At 41.5% G+C, this 17,389-nt stretch overlaps 1 protein-coding gene across 2 annotated transcripts in view; it reads left to right on the top strand.

Annotated features, from left to right (window-relative positions):
- SMAD7 (SMAD family member 7) overlaps positions 1 to 9,999 on the top strand; it is a 33,982-nt gene extending 23,983 nt beyond the window's left edge. For both annotated transcript variants that reach the window (XM_077283407.1, XM_077283414.1), the window contains one exon: positions 6,672 to 9,999. In XM_077283407.1, coding sequence (XP_077139522.1) covers positions 6,672 to 7,210 — 539 coding nt within the window. In that variant the 3' untranslated portion in view covers positions 7,211 to 9,999. The remainder of the gene's footprint in view (positions 1 to 6,671) is intronic.
- Positions 10,000 to 17,389: the final 7,390 nt, after the last annotated feature.

Below are 17,389 nucleotides of genomic sequence, written 5' to 3'. Positions count from 1 at the left end.
TATGTGTCCCTATTACTGCACCTGATACCCCAATACTGAGCCACTGCTGCCGTATGTGTCCCTATTACTGCACCTAATACCCCAATACTGAGCCGCTGCTGCCGTATGTGTCCATATTACTGCACCTGATACCCCAATACTGAGCCACTGCTGCCGTATGTGTCCCTATTACTGCACCTAATACCCCAATACTGAGCCGCTGCTGCCGTATGTGTCCCTATTACTGCACCTAATACCCCAATACTGAGCCGCTGCTGCCGTATGTGTCCCTATTACTGCACCTGATACCCCAATACTGAGCCGCTGCTGCCGTATGTGTCCCTATTACTGCCCCTGATACCCCAATACTGAGCCGCTGCTGCCGTATGTGTCCCTATTACTGCCCCTGATACCCCAATACTGAGCCGCTGCTGCCGTATGTGTCCCTATTACTGCCCCTGATACCCCAATACTGAGCCGCTGCTGCCGTATGTGTCCCTATTACTGCCCCTGATACCCCAATACTGAGCCGCTGCTGCCGTATGTGCCCCTATTACTGCACCTGATACCCCAATACTGAGCCGCTGCTGCTGTATGTGTCCCTATTACTGCACCTGATACCCCAATACTGAGCCGCTGCTGCCGTATGTGCCCCTATTACTGCCCCTGATACCCCAATACTGAGCCGCTCTTGCTGTATGTGTCCCTATTACTTCACTTGCTGTGTGGTACAATAACAGCGCTCCTCTTATTGCCCCACATAATAATGCCACCACTGTGCCCCTTGCATAGTGCCCTCTAGATGGTAAAATTGCCCCCAAGAAAATATGAATGCCCTTTGCTAATGCCCTAGAAATTGGTGTCCACATTTTTCCCCTTTGAAGACCACAATACTGAGTGCCCCGAATGTACAGCTTCTCTAGACACAGTAATGTCCTCACTGCTCCCCCAAAACCCAGTATAATGACTTCCACAGAAGCCCTCACACTGTTTAATGGCCCCTACATTAGTCCTTACACTATCCCTCAAACTGTCCAATGGCCCCCCATTAACTTCCAGACAGCGTAATGGCTCGAAACTGTCGAATAGCCCTCACAATAGCCCCCAGACTGTATAAAAATGAACACTGCATTAAAGTGAACCTGTCATTATTAAACTAAAGCCACTGCCATAATGGCGCTGGTATACCGATATAATACATCACTTCAGTGAAGGAATCTGCAGCCCGGTCTTTATACAATCATTAGAAGTTTTAGTCTCCGTGCATCTGGGCAGACCTGTGGGGTGGGACTGAGGGTAGGGTCTTCGGCTCTATGTCCCCTCTGCTTTCTATCTCCTTCCTTATTTACATTCTGCGCCGGTGTTGTCCTTCCCGCGGGCGATGCTTGTGCAGATTGATCGCTCAATGGGCTTCAATAAAATGGCGCCGGTAACGTCGCGTGCAGATTCATCTTTGGGGAAAATGTCAGATTGAGATCTGTGCATTTCCATACGGTTAATTGTGCCATAGCTCCAAGTGGGGTCCCTCTGAGCGCGGGGCCCGGGGCTTGCAACAATTTTAAAAGTTTTAGAAAAGTTTTTCTAAACTTTGTGAACCATGAAAGAAACTTCCGTCATAGACCGCGCAGTTATTGGATGAGCGGATTACCCGATGACTACACCCATGATAGTCCATGTAAACACATAGGGAATAGGAGGTGAACGAGTCCACATGTACATTTCATCACTTTTTTTTATTTTTATGTTTTTTAATTTTTTCCATACTTTAATAAAAGACGTCTCCATTTCTTAAGAGTTTCCTCCCTGACTGAGGTTATTATATACATATTTTTTTTTTATTTTTATTTTTTTCCCTGCAGACAATTTGTTCTTTGAGGTTGTTTTATAGGCTGAAATTGTCTCCAAACATGAAACCGCGCTCGCTTGATAATATACATTTTCCTGACTGTTTAGCTTTGAGGTTCGCCGGCGTCTCCCTTCCATACAGGATTTTGACCACAGACTGATCCTTACGTTAAATAGGTTCTCGTTGAGGAAGATCCGGGTTTTCTTTAGCAATAATTTGGGGAAGACTAAAAAGTGTGAGCCGCCTTGGTTTCTCGTAGCCATCTTCCATGCCGGGCGGCCATCAGTCCTAATGGCGGACTCTTACCATGTATATGGATTTTTGTGATATTTCTTTCTTTGACTTTTTGATAATTTTGGTGGTGGAGTTTTCTTTTTTCTTGGTTTCTATTCTAAGGCTCGTTTTGCTTGTTTTTCCTTTGTTGATACATGATTTGTGTTGCATCCATTGTGTAGGACTTGGTGCTGTTTTGCATAAGTCATGGCGCCTTATGTCTATGGTGTCCTGTACAATGACAGGGCTGTTTGTTATTCGGAGACTGAAGATGAGCGAGCGGCTTGAACTTAGGAAGTCTTGGAGACGTCGTTAGGCTTGATCCACTAAGTAGCTTTGTCCGGTTGGCCCTTGAGACACCTCATGTAAGGTTACACAGGTACTTCTGATGCTTAAAGGGGTTATTCCCACCTCCGTAGATGGGTAGTACTTGAAAAAACTAGCACTTTTGCAATTTACAGTTTCTTACAATTCTCAGCCATTCTTGAGATATTCACACTTTGCCTGGACCCCGACCACCGCTGCTGACTAACAGCAGTGGCTGAACATGCTCAGCGCATGCACAAGCTCTTTTCTCTTTTGAGCCTGTAAGCACTCCACTGAAGCTGGCCGGGATCGCTGTAGTGCGATGTTAACTCCTACTCCCGGCCAGCTTCACTAGAGTGTTTACAAAACGAGACATCAGCAGTGGTCGGTCTCCAAGGCAACTAATGGGGAAAAATAAGGAAAATGTTAATATCTCAAGAACGGCTGCAAATTTTAACACAAAGTAAATTGCAAAATTGCTTGTTTTTACAGTTAAGATGGGATGGCGCCATCACTCTGGTGTTCCTCCTGGCAATGTATGAATAAACTGACCACGGTATATCACCAGTCCTTTTCAAGGTCCTTGCCTTGATGTAGGAAAACGCCACTTTTGACAAGAAGTTTTACACACCATTTATTCATCCGCTACCAGGAGGAATAACCCATAAGAAGATGGACACAATGGAGATTTGTCTAGAATTATTTCACAATGGACATTTCTCTAGACTTATTTCATGGGGGGAAATACAAGTATTTACTAAACCAGACTTGTCAGGAGGGGAGGACGGAGTCTCTTTTAAGTGATGAAATATAAGCAAAACTTTTTAAAAAGTTTTGAAAACTTTTGTAAAATTTGGCAATTGTTCCTCTGCGGTAGAGGACATCAGTCAAAAGGGTTAAAAGCGCTCGGCATCTCATCCGAATACTGTAAATACAATGTGGATGGGTTTTGGCTTCCTAATAGATCCCACCCTTCCTCCAAGGCATTTTGCTGTTAAGAGACTCAACTTCAACCTAGAAAAAAAAAATACACTCTATAATTTGCATGGCTGATGAGACTCCTGGTTCTGGGACATGGGCAGACACCGACAAAAAAAAAATCAGCTGGTTCCTTTGTTACTCTGGAGTTGGGCAGACTATTTTTTTTTTTTGTCTCCTGCCTTGTTTGAGAGGCGGAAAGAACTGTTTTGTTTAGTCTTGGGCTGTCTCCTAATGAATATTGACTACTGAGCCAACCTTACTGACCTTATGGGTGCACTTGGAGCTGGTGAGATTGTCGAGGCATTCTGTGTCCCTTCATTAAAAAAAATAAAAAATCTTTGTCCTACCAGGTGGGGGCGCTGTGGAGGAGTATTACTTAACTCTGTCCAAAACCCCTTCCCCCTCCAAAAAAAAAATATCCAGGCATAAATTCTAACCTGAAGAAGGCAACATTTTCCTTTCCAGAGGCCAATCACAGGCAAGGCATTGTTCCCAATCGCAATGACTAGACATCCAGTCAACACCGCCTGTCCCTTAAAACGGAACTGAGTAGACATATTTATAGTGTACCTTGGCTTGGAACCATTAAAGAAAAAAAAAAAAAAAAAAGTTTGGTAATTACCTGCAAAAAAAAAAAATGTCATTGAAGAAGCTGGTCAAAAATTCATTCATAAAGTGCGCCCTCTGTTCCGATAACTGGCCCCGTTCATTGCCAGCCCAGGGGTAGCTCGTTTTCTACGCTCTGCCAATTAAATAAGCCTTTGTATGTGGCAATGAGCGGCTTGTTATGTGGTATTCACTAATGCATACACAAACACACACAGACTGGTCTAGCGCCATCCCCTACCACCGCCGCCACACCTCCTCCTTTCCTGGAAGGCCTCCTTTCATGTTGGGGAGTAGAGAAAGGATGTGAAAATAAATAAAAAAAAGGAAGAATTTAAAGTAAAATTAAAAAAAAGAAAAAGTAAACTTTTTTTTTTTTTTCTTTTTGTGGGCGCTCTAAAAAAAAAAGAAAAATAAAATTCTGAAGCTCTTTACTAGAAGTTCTAGTAGTAAATGATCACATGGACTAATATTTTTGAGTGTTGCCTTTCTGCATTTTTTGGGGAGGGTGCAGGCCAAAAATCTTCTCTTGGTCTGTTTATGGCCTCCTCTTGTTAAATGCAAATGGATGGTTGCAGTATGAATTAGTCTAGACGGTAGGGGGCGTCTGCTGCCCCTGCTGAAAAGAAGTGACCACAGGTCAGCTGAGCTGGCAGACAATAGTATTAGGTGTGCTAATAACAGCCTATTTTTATTAATGTGTTCTGCACAGGCTGGGGTATAGGTAGACCTAAGGGGGCCGTAGGATTAATACTTTCACACGTCCAGTATTTGTTCCACTCTTGATGTAAAACACTTACACAACGAGAGGAAAAGTATAATAGAAACGCGTCACCGATCACCCAATCCTGGTTTTGGCTTACAAATACAGATGTAAAATGCTGAACGTGTTTTTTTTTTATTTAATTTTTATCTCCAAAGACCCTAAAAAGGGGGCACCGATATCTTGTCTGTTAGCTTAAGGCCAGGAAAAGGTTAATACGAGAGTAGGTTACACTCGCCAAGCCTGCAATTTATTTGGGCTAGGCAATTACAATAATCTGAAAACTCCTCTCCTTACTGACGTCTGTCTGAAAATTGCAGGGTGTACTGGCAGGGCCCTTGAGATGAAAGGAAAAAAAAAATGCCGTCTTAAGGATTTTGTCTGGCTACAGCGCTTCCTTTTACAGATATTTCCTGCCCTCTTTTTTTTTTACTATTCGTTTTCATTAAGTTTACAAGCAGTTTTTTGTTGTTGTTGTTTTTTATACACCGTATATACTCTGGAATCTTTGTATATTTTTAGTCCTCCAGACTCCACCATAAGGGTTAAGTTACTTACTTTTTTTTTTCCTCTAGCCCCTTCACACTGAAAAAAAAAAACCAAACTTCTGAACTTTTTAAACTTTCAGCTCTTGATTCTGTTTAGGGTTTCTTTGCTTTTTTACTAAGTGTGTTGTTTTTGTTGTTAAATTGTGTTCTGATCTCGTTTAGCGTTTTTTTTTTTTTTTTGCTTTTCATAACTTTTTTTTCTCTCTGGGTTTCTGTAAGAAAGCACTGTAGTTTTGAAAGGTTAGGTGAAAGGTAATTTGATAGGTTTCCTAGCCCTCTCCCTACATCCCTCCCACTTCTTCTTTTTTTTTTTCTCCCTTGCTTCTGCCTTTTTTGGTGCCAGGTTTCAATTGGATAGAGATATTTGAAGAAAGAATTGTGAGGCACAATGAAGGGGGGATACGGAGGCCGCGGCGGGCGCGCACACACCTAAGCTTGTCTGAATTCCTTCTGCTTATTTGATATGGAATTTTTCTAAACCTCCATCCCCTATTCAGCTCTCCCCTCCCCCGCCTAGATATCATCAGTGCTTTGTGCAAGGACTCTTTAAGAAAGAAGGGAAGAAAATGCTAAATTGCCTTTAGTGTTTTTGTTTTTTATTTTTAAAGTAGATTTTTAGGGCTATTTTAACTTCTTTTTTTTTCTTTTTTTTTTTGTTACATATTTATTGTCCTTTTTGCTACTGTTGTTTTTTCCTTTGTTTGACAGTGAATAGAGCTAAGCAAACTCCTTTCCAAGTAGGGATGCATGGAGGTTGTGTTTCTAAGTACAAACAAAAAGTATAATTAATACTTCATCGCTCAACTTCCGGTCCCCACCCTGAGCACCTAAAACCACGACTTTAATTCACTGTGTGTGTGTGTGTGTGTATATATCTATCTATCTATCTATCTCTATTAAAAAAGAAAAAAATAAATAAATATACCTGTTTGTGTGTATGTATGTATGTATGTGTGTGTGTGTGTATATATATATATATATATATATATATATATATATATATATATATATATATATATATATATATATATATATATATATATATATACATATATCTTAAAAAAATATATATGAAGCACAATATTGCTTTTTTTCCCCTACCCTTCTGCTGATACATCGTTTTAAATGTAATAGCAAAAATTCCAATCATTTTTTATTTTAATGCCTGTAGTATCATTGCAGCCTCCAGGTGTCACTGTGATTTTTAAATAATACATATTATATTTTATAATTTGTACTTAATAATTGATATGTACATTATTATTTTATAATATATGACGTATATGTTTATATTTAATATATTTTATTATTGTTAGCAAATGGAAATATTTTTCTAATAAGTTTTTTTTTTATTATTATTTCTTCACAGATTCCCAACTCCTCCAGGAGTCTGGGGACCTGTCCCATTGGTGCGTGGTTGCATACTGGGAAGAAAAGACACGGGTGGGTCGATTATATTCTGTCCAAGAACCTTCCCTGGATATCTTTTATGACCTACCTCAAGGGAATGGCTTCTGCATTGGACAACTAAACTCGGACAACAAAAGTCAGCTGGTGCAAAAAGTCCGCAGCAAGATTGGCTATGGGATCCAGCTGACCAAGGAGGTGGACGGCGTTTGGGTTTATAATCGCAGCAGTTATCCGATCTTCATCAAGTCGGCCACACTGGACAACCCTGACTCTAGGACGTTGCTGGTCCATAAAGTGTTCCCCGGCTTCTCCATCAAAGCTTTTGACTATGAGAAAGCTTACAGTTTGCAAAGGCCTAACGACCACGAGTTCATGCAACAGCCGTGGACTGGATTTACTGTACAGATAAGCTTCGTGAAGGGCTGGGGACAGTGCTACACGAGACAGTTTATCAGCAGCTGCCCCTGCTGGTTGGAGGTGATATTTAATAACCGATGACTTGGAATCGAGTGGACTTTAGGACTCTCTGACTACATGCTGCTAATATTTCCTTCCGAGTGCTTGCTTCTTTGTGCAAAATGTTTGTTTTTCACGTCTGTTTTTTTTTATTTGTTTTGAGAAATAGCTTATGTCAAGATTTTTTTTTTATTATTATTTTTTTTTGGGTGGGGTCCTTTAAATTTTTTTTTTTCTTCTTTTTTTTACATGTGTGAATGAGAATAAGAGGGGCGGGAGAGTGATGGATAGGAACGCCTTCATGGTAACATTTTATTAATGCAAAGGTGGAGTAATCAGTATTTATTTGTTATGGAACGTTGACCCCTCCACCTCACCATTGTTCTCCTTCTTCCTGATGTCGGGGTACGGAAAAGTTGAATAGTTGTAATGTCACCATCAGATAAGGATTCTCCAGACATCTTGGAGGACACTCCGAACAGATCCTGATGACACCTGGAGAACCACCGCTTTGTCCTATGTCAACTTTTTGGATGATTCCCAAGAAGTTTTTTGGGATGGTCCAAACCACCAAAAATTGTTCTTGGACTTCCTAACTCAAGCTCTGGGTGGCTTCTAATGGGGTAACCCAAGACTAGCTTTCTTTTGGCCAAATTATGGAGCCAGGGAACAATATAATCCTAGAAGGAACTGCCTTGGGCTTGAGTTGGGGGGGTTCTCCTGTAGGAGGGCCCTTCACCATGTGAGATGGTTATCTTTGGTTGGGGCAACCTTGCTGGTTACAGATGGTCGGTGTGAGGAGTACGGTATGTGCTCCAGTCTGGGGTGAAGTGACTATGCTTTAATTTGATAAAGACCAGACCAAAAAAAAAAAAACTGCCAACCTCCCGGCAAGCCCCACTGTCCCTCCCCTGCGTATGACATCATCAACACTTTTTTTTTTTTCTTTCTTATTTTTCGGCAGCGCCTTAGGTTTGTTGTTTTAAATAAGCCGATGCAGGATAAAAGCTGCCGCTCTTTCTTCTAAAGCCACGGTCATATTTATCACCTTCTCATATATATGTATATCTAAAACTGGTTATATACATATAGAAGTTTTTTTTTTCTTTGCTTTTTTCTTTTTTTTTTAATCCTTTCAGCCGTTCTGAGAGGCTCTCGATGGTCAATGATTTAATTTATGATTTAGCGTATAAGAAGTGAGTAGTTTGTGCGGCACAGTAGTGCGAAATAAACATTAAAAGGGGGTTGTCCAAGAATTGGAAAATCGTGCCTGATTCAGTCTTTATTTATTTTATTTTTTTATTATTACTATTTTTTGCTGAGTTTTTGGAGCAGAAACTGAGGCTGTTCACATGACGTCTTTTACACTCAAGACAAGTTTTTTGTTCCGAAGACGTTCCAAGAAATTCTGGAGTATTTTTTTTCTTTTTCTTGACGCTTCTTTCGAGTAGTTTTATTTCGGTTGTCTCTTGATCGTTTTATGGATTTTTTTTTTTTGCCAGCATTTTTTTGGGGGAATGGTTTTTGTGAAGTCTCTTTACTGTTGCTTTCCAATATTTTTTTTTATATTTTTTTCACTCCATGGAATAACAAAAGATACCACTAGCATTTTTATAAGAAAACAAAACCACAAAATGCCTATTATAGGCGTCTTTTGAGCTTTCCATTTGACTTGTATTGCTCCAAGGGGAAAACGCAAGAAGAATGATCATGTTTCACCCTTCTATCTTTCAGCGCTCCAAGGTTTCAGCACCCTGAAGTGGTTAAAAGTAGTATTAAAAGCCTCCATGTGTGTACAGTATTGTCATTTTACCACGGACATGCTTCTGGTCATTCTTCTATCCATTTTTCTGCCTTGGAAACCACCTGAAAAAGCATCATGCGGAACCTATCCAAATCCTTCTCAGAAACTCAGCAAAAAAGTGTGAATAGAACTTTGCTTAAGTTGTCTGTGGTATTACAGCTCAGCCAGAGGTGCAATACCATACACAATCTATGGGGCAAGGGTGGCACCTTTTGTTTAGAAACACCATTTTTTTTTCTTAACAACCCCTTTTTAATAACCCTAAAGGCCCATTTACACGCAGCAATTTTGGGATTAATAGTTCCCTTCCAAAAAAAAAATAAAATAAAATATATACAAAAAGGTTTGACACCTTTTCTACTATTGGGTGGATTTTTTTTGCACCGCCAATTTTTTTTATTAAATTTTCCGTGTCTGCGTATGGTAATGGCGCCCATAGTGAGCGTGCGCTTATACGCTGGACACTATGGTCGCCGCACAGTCTATCCTCACTTGCTTTTGACACATAGGTTAGGGATTCTGCAGAATAGATTTCTGTATCGTACAGTATTTGCTATTTTCTTCCTTCTAAGGTACAAGTTATGCACAGAGGACGTTCATTTCTTCTATGTGTCGTACGTGACGTATGATGCGTTGTCATTAGTTATGGCTCAATGAGCACGATTAATTAACATAAGCTATTTTTCTAAAAACCCGAAGTTTAGATGAACAAGAGTAGGCACTCTTTGGATCTTTAAAGCAATGTAGTGCTTTGGAAAAAAAACAAAAAAAAACAAAACAAAAACAAAACAAAAGAAAAATAACAGGAAAAAAAATGGACTCCTTTTAAGAAAAAAGAAAAAAAAAAACGGAAAAAAACCATGAGATTTATTAAAGAAAATGTATTTTATGTTATATATAAATATATTATTACTTGTAAATAGACAGACGTTTTATAAGCATCATTATTTATGTATTGTGCAATGTGTATAAACGAGAAAAATTAAAAAGATGCACTTTGCTTAATATAAATGCAAATAACAAATGCCAAATTAAAAAAAAAAAAAACAATCTAAAATTCTTGACTTTTTTGTCTTTTATTAAAATGTGTGATTTCGAGCCGCTCGTATGGTTGGCACTGCCTGGATGAAAAAAATAAGTGCAACCCAGGCTTTATGTTGTAAGGGATCGGAATTGAATGATCATACTATGATGGCTTATTCTAAGGGAAAGAGTATAGAAAAACAGAATGGTTTCCTTCCCCTTTAAGATATAGTTATTAAAGGGCTTTCTACGCAGTCTACCCTATGCTAATTTTTTAAAATATACCGGTTAGGTCTTACATCAAACTGCTGCAGTCTCCATTTCTTAAGTATGTCAGTGGGGATTGGGGCAGTCTGACCACCACTGAAAAGTATGTGATAAGTCTAGCTAGTGGAAAACCCCTTTAAAGAGAATCTGTCACTTGCCATAAACATTTTTATTTTTCTTTAACCCGGTATTATTGCCACTGATTCCCTGAATCCGGCGATGCATTTCTTATGTTTCTGCACCTCTCCGTTCCTGAGATATTGCCCCCTCTTCCCTCTATAAAAATCTAAGCAGGGGTGGTCCTTCACTTTTGAAGACCATGCCCACTTGGCTGATAAAGACCAGATGGACCTATAGGGGAAATAGGCCATATCTCAGGAATTGAGAGGAGCAGAAACGAGAGAAAAACATCACCGGATTCAGGAGGACAGCAGCATTTACACCAGGTACAAATAAACATATATTTTATACACATACATACAGGTCTTTTTTAAGGCATTTTCATGAACGACCAAATGCCATGTGAGCATATTGTGGTGGCCAAATCATACCAAACACTCCTTTTAGGGAGAACGTTGGGTGGAGTTACTCTTTAACTTTTACAGATTTTTCTGAGATTGTTTGTATTACATGGTTGTGGTAACTTGGCCGGACTGTCACAGTTAGGAAATGGAATAGATGTTACTATCCTGGGCCCAGTAAAAATGTTAATGAGATTGTCTGGATTAGAAAGCTCATTTTATCCTCCCTATTAGGGACTTTTATGGAGGTTTTTCCTTTTCTAGGATTCTCATCTGAGTGGAGTGTTTACAGAGTATCTTGCACTCTGGAGGACTGTCTTGTATTACAGTCCATTGATTTGCCTGGACATTGTGTAATGCTACATTTCTCCTCCGGGTGTGCTGCAGGGAAACCGAAAACTTCCTGCCAGATTTTTCCCACACACCTGATTGATGGTGGTCCTATCACGGGGACACGTACGTAGCTGGTCAACGGAACAAGTAGTGATGTAGATTTTGGGTCTTTCGTTAATTTCTATGAATATACACCAGTCTCCCCCACACCCCCCCCAATCCTGCTATTCTCTACCACTCACAGCAAAGGGCTGAAGAGCTGCAGCTTCTTACCCCTCCTGCCCCTTCCTCTCCTCCTTATTCTCTCACGACGTTGCTAAAGACCGGCTTTTTAATGACTGATAGGGTTGTTTTATTGAGGGTTGTTTTTTTTTTTAAATATTTGTAGACCTTGCTGAGGCAATGAAGATGCCATTACGCCATCAAGTTACTCTATAAAGCTTCCAGGAGATGTGGGAGTTGTCTGTGATCCATAGAAAGACGATGTTCTTCCCACTGGTGACTGTGACGCGGTGCAGCTCTGACTTATAAAAAAAAAAAAAAAAGTTTGCTTTAATCCGCGTAACCTCATGCACTCAGGGTGTCACTAAACAATTTTTTAATGTGACATGTTGCCATGACGCCGCCGCGCTGAGACACAATAGAAACCCTCGCGTTCCATTCTTAGAATTCTGAGACGGAATCTGTAAAAAGATCACAATCTGAGATAAAAAAGGACGTTTAGAAAATCACGTCGGTACTCTGTAGTGTAAAGAGGATATAATGGAGGGGGGTTCACAGCCGGGAAATACTTTTTGGAATTTTTTTTTTTTTTTAAGACTTGTAATTTATTTTTTTTAATTGTTTTACCAACATTTTCTGCTCGTGACTTAAAGGGGTATTCCCATCTCCAAGATCCTATCCCAATATGTAGCAGGTGTAGTAGTAATAATAATATTAGCAAATACCTCCATTTAGAAATGTAGTATAGTTCTTCTGATTTCCATTGTAGTAGCGTCGTTATCCGTGGTTACAACCACTAACTGTCACTATATAAATGGTTGTAACCATGGATACCTAAGCTACTGCAATCCCCTGCACACTGGGTAAGAAACATAGCAAATCAGAAGAACTATACTACATTCTAATTGGAGGTATTTCCTAATATTACTACACCCCTTTAAACTTCTAACTCAAGGTCTCTTAAATGGAAAGTATGCCATTAACGTGTGTCAACTTTTTTTTTTTTTTCTGTTTTATCCAAGCTAATATCAGTAAAATATGGAGGTCTCACTTCTGGGACCCTTGAAAATCATGAAACTTAAGGATCTGAGGTCTCCTTTTCTCATTCCCTGTGCAACGCCACTCTTTTGGAAAAAGGGACTATGCCCTAATCCTAAGGGTTTGAAAAAATAAATATAATGTGTCGCTTTCTTCCAAAAACAGCACCACACTTCTTCATAGGCAGTATGTGTTATTGCAGCCACATTCGCTTTAATGGAGCTGCAGTCCCAGATCAAACTCCGGGTGGGGCTATTTCTCGTAAAAAAAAAAAAAAAAAAAACGTTTTTTTTTTCTAATCCTGTACAAAAAGGAAAAATCGCCATGTGTGGAAAGTAATGCTTATTCTCCGTCGGTCAGTCATCGAAGACGAATCTTTTATTTTTCTTTTTTTTTTTCGAGCCACTAGGGGGCAGCCTTTTCAGTTTGGTTTTCATTTGCGCACAGAACCTTTCTGATTCCTAGCTGCAGAGTCTCCTCTTCTTCTCCGCCATGTCCGCGCTGCAGAGTCTCCTCTTCTTCTCCGCCATGTCCGCGCTGCAGAGTCTCCTCTTCTTCTCCGCCATGTCCGCGCTGCAGACATACAGAACTTGTTTCTGCGCCTGATGCACTTTTTTTTTTTTTCTTTTTTAGACTGTTGGATGATAATTTGCACTGTAACGATGACAGTCCGCACTCCATATATCAGGCGACACGGAGTGGGACGGAGATGAAGATGTCGTGGAGTGGAATATTTACACTGGCAAGCTCTTTTCCTCAGAATATTTGAGGGTTGGCGTAATGCTCGGCGCAAAGAATTATTGCAAAAAAAAATATGTGACCAGCAACCATGAGACCCTCAAACTGTATGTTCCCCCGCTGCCTAAATACACACTGGATCCTAAACGTGGCCCAGCTGGCACGTCTCCTGGATTCTGGCTGCCGTATAGTGAGGGAAACATATTACATCGAAAAACAAGATGTAGGCCGACAACAGGCGCATCTGTCACGATGGGAGTTGTAGTTCTGGGCTTGGCTAACGCTTACCCTACTCAGAAATGTGCTTGGTGTTATTACCTAGGCTTTGCTCTAAGGCACCGGGAATGACCAGTTCGGGGCAGGAGAAGACTTGGGAAGAAACTTTTCAGAATATCTTTGGCCAAAATTAAATAAAAAAAGTTAATGAAACCGGAATGTAGGATCATTGGATGACACCATAAAAATACATGCCAGTGTGTGGACCAGGTGGAAAAACTGCAACTGGAAAGGTGACACTTTAACAACCCCTTCAGTGTCTGGCCTTTTTTTTTTTTTTTTTTTTTTAACTTTCACTTTTTTGTCCTCTTTTTTTTTTTTTCAAAGACCCATAACTTTTCCTATTGTCATCGACATTGCCGTACAAGGAATGGGGCTTCTTGTAGGACGGGTTGTGGTTTTCGAATAAAATCTGTAAGGTAGGGGAAATAAATCCAGGTGAGATGAAGAGGTGAAAAAGAGGTGTTTGTTTTTTTTTTTTTATTTCGTGACGTTCACTGTGCTGTAAAAATTACCTGTAACTATGAACCTCTAGGTCAGTGCCATTATGGCGATACCAAACGTGTATGTATGTATATGTATATATATATATATATATATATATATATATATATATATATTTATTATTGTAAACCCCAGGTGTCTCAAACAGGCGGGCCACATGCAGCCCCTGATGCTGCTTCATGCGACACTCAGCCACTGTAGACCCCTTGGTGATCCCTGCCCCATTCAGGGGGTCATCAATGGCAGCGTTTTATTTCAGCTGAATGTGCTTCCTTAGATGTACATTCAACTGAAATGATGTACCTGCTGTGGATGGGGAGGTGTGGGAATGGAAGCAGCGGAGCTACAGGTCACAGGAGGCAGGAGCCGGCTGCAGCAGCTAACACTGTGACCGCTGCTAAAGAGAAATTAATATTCACTGCTCTCCATGCCCATGGGAGTGAAGAGCAGTGAATATTAATTTCTATTTAATAGCAGACAAGCTGTTAGCCACAGCAGCCAGCTTCCTGCAGGGAGTGGAGAGCAGTGAATATTTATTCCCTTAATTAGCGGGCACACTTCAGAGCCTAGCCGCAGGAAGCTGGCTACTGTGCCCGCTATTAAGGGTATGTGCACACGTTGCGGATTCTCTGCGGATCCGCAGCTTTTTTGAGGTGCAGAAACGCTGCAGATCTGCAATTGATTTACAGTACAATGTAAATCAATGAGAGAAAAAAAAATGCTGTGCACACTTTGCGGAAAATCCGTTGCGGAAACGCTGCGGTTTAAAAGAAGTAGCATGTCACTTCTATTTTGTGAATCTGCAGCGTTTTTGTACCCATTCCAACCGCAGGGGTAAAAAAACGAAGCAAATCCGCAAGAAAACCGCAGAAAAAACGCTGCGGAACCGCACAAAAAACCGCAGGTGCGTTTTCTGCCAGGAGAGGCAGAATCCGCACCTGAAATTCCTAAGCCTAATCCGCAACGTGTGCACATAGCCTAAAGATCAAAGAATATTCACTGTTCTCCATTCCTATCGTCCTGGACGTAGGGAGCAGTGAGTATTCTGGCAGCTGTCCTCTGCTTGTAAGCAGCTCATCACGTTACTGCAATGCGCTGTTTACAAGCATAAATCGGCTGCTGACATCAGAACATCATGCTGCAAGGGAGCACAGGGAAGGTAAGTATAATGGTCTGTTTTTTTAATTTTTTTTCCTGATGGGTTATGCGTACCAGGATAGGGATGAGGAGGCCATGTATACCAGGATGGGAATGAGGGGGCCATGTATACCAGGATGGGGATGATGGGACCATGCATACCAGGATGGGGATGATGGGACCATGCATACCAGGATGGGGATGAGGGGGCCATGCATATCAGGAAAGGGATGAGGGGGCCACGCATACCAGGACAGGGATGAAGAGGCCACGCATACCAGGACAGGGATGAGGGGGCCACGCATACCAGGACAGGGATGAGGGGGCCACACATACCAGGATAGGGATAATGGGGCCACGTATACCTGGACAGGGATGAGGGGGCCATGCATTCAAGCACAGGGACGAGGTTGCCATGTATACCTTGATTGGGAACATATATACCAGGATATTGGTACAGAATTTACTACATTTTTTTGCTTCAATTTTTTTTCTATTTTCCTCCTCTAAAACCTAGGGACATGACTACAATATGAGGACCTGGATGGGGACATAACTACAATATGAGTGCATATTTGTTATCACTACATCCATAACGACCCAAGCTCTAAAATAAATAAATAAAATAAACACGGCAAAAATGTTCAAAAGGTGTATAGAAAAAAATGGTATAACTAAAAATATCACTTTGTCCTACAAAGAAAGCGGCCCCCAAATTCAAAATTTTTCTATATGCAGCCCACATACCCAGCCGAGTTTGAGACCCCTGGTGTAAACAATGGTGTCTTTGGAAAAACAGACTAGGTGTCACAAGACTGCTCATATGGTAGTTATGGGGTCTTACATCCTTGGGATAGTGTCATGGGTGGGCAATAGGAGCTGGTGCACATATGCAGCGGCGATCGTGCTTTTTAAATATTGCTATCAGTGATTGACAGCAGCATTTTAATGGTTAAGCAGCAGAGGTCAATGCTAACTAACTGTTACAGACAGATACTGGTTGTAAAACACAGCCAGCATCTGCCACTTGTGCAGTGGGGTCAGCTCCTGAGCCCCCTCCACACATGCAGACCCCAGCACGGACATACAGGTATATTCGTTTGCTCTAACTGTTCATATTCTTCACTGTACGATGCCCCCCCCAGTAGATCCTGCCACATACAGTATAATGCCCCCCAGTAGATCCTGCCACATACAGTATAATGCCCCCCAGTAGATCCTGCCACATACAGTATGATGCCCCCACAGTGGATCCTGCCACATACAGTATAATGCCCCCCACAGTAGATATTACCACTTATAGTATGATGCCCCCACAGTAGATCCTGCCACATACAGTATGATGCCCCCACAGTAGATATTACCACATACAGTATGATGCCCCCACAGTAGATATTACCACATACAGTATAATGCCCCCCAGTAGATCCTGCCACATACAGTATGATGCCCCCACAGTAGATATTACCACATACAGTATGATGCCCCCACAGTAGATCCTGCCACATACAGTATGATGCCCCCACAGTAGATATTACCACTTACAGTATGATGCCCCCACAGTAGATCCTGCCACATACAGTATGATGCCCCCACAGTAGATCCTGCCACATACAGTATGATGCCCCCACAGTAGATATTACCACATACAGTATGATGCCCCCACAGTAGATCCTGCCACATACAGTATGATGCCCCCACAGTAGGTCCTGCCACATACAGTATGATGCCCCCACAGTAGATATTACCACTTACAGTATGATGCCCCCACAGTAGATCCTGCCACATACAGTATGATGCCCCCACAGTAGATATTACCACTTACAGTATGATGCCCCCACAGTAGATCCTGCCACATACAGTATGATGCCCCCACAGTAGGTCCTGCCACATACAGTATGATGCCCCCACAGTAGATCCTGCCACATACAGTATGATGCCCCCACAGTAGATATTACCACTTACAGTATGATGCCCCCACAGTAGATCCTGCCACATACAGTATGATGCCCCCACAGTAGGTCCTGCCACATACAGTATGATGCCCCCACAGTAGATCCTGCCACATACAGTATGATGCCCCCACAGTAGATATTACCACTTACAGTATGATGCCCCCACAGTAGATCGTGCCACATACAGTATAATGCCCCCACAGTAGATCCTGCCACATACAGTATGATGCCCCCACAGTAGGTCCTGCCACATACAGTATGATGCCCCCACAGTAGATATTACCACATACAGTATGATGCCCCCACAGTAGATCCTGCCACATACAGTATAATGCCCCCACAGTAGATCCTGCCACATACAGTATAATGCCCCCACAGTAGATCGTGCCACATACAGTATAAT

Source organism: Ranitomeya variabilis, chromosome 1, assembly GCF_051348905.1.
Source record: "Ranitomeya variabilis isolate aRanVar5 chromosome 1, aRanVar5.hap1, whole genome shotgun sequence".
Lineage (NCBI taxonomy): Eukaryota > Metazoa > Chordata > Amphibia > Anura > Dendrobatidae > Ranitomeya > Ranitomeya variabilis.
The sequence above is the reverse complement of the archived record's forward strand: the minus strand, read 5'-3'. Positions and strand labels throughout refer to the sequence as shown.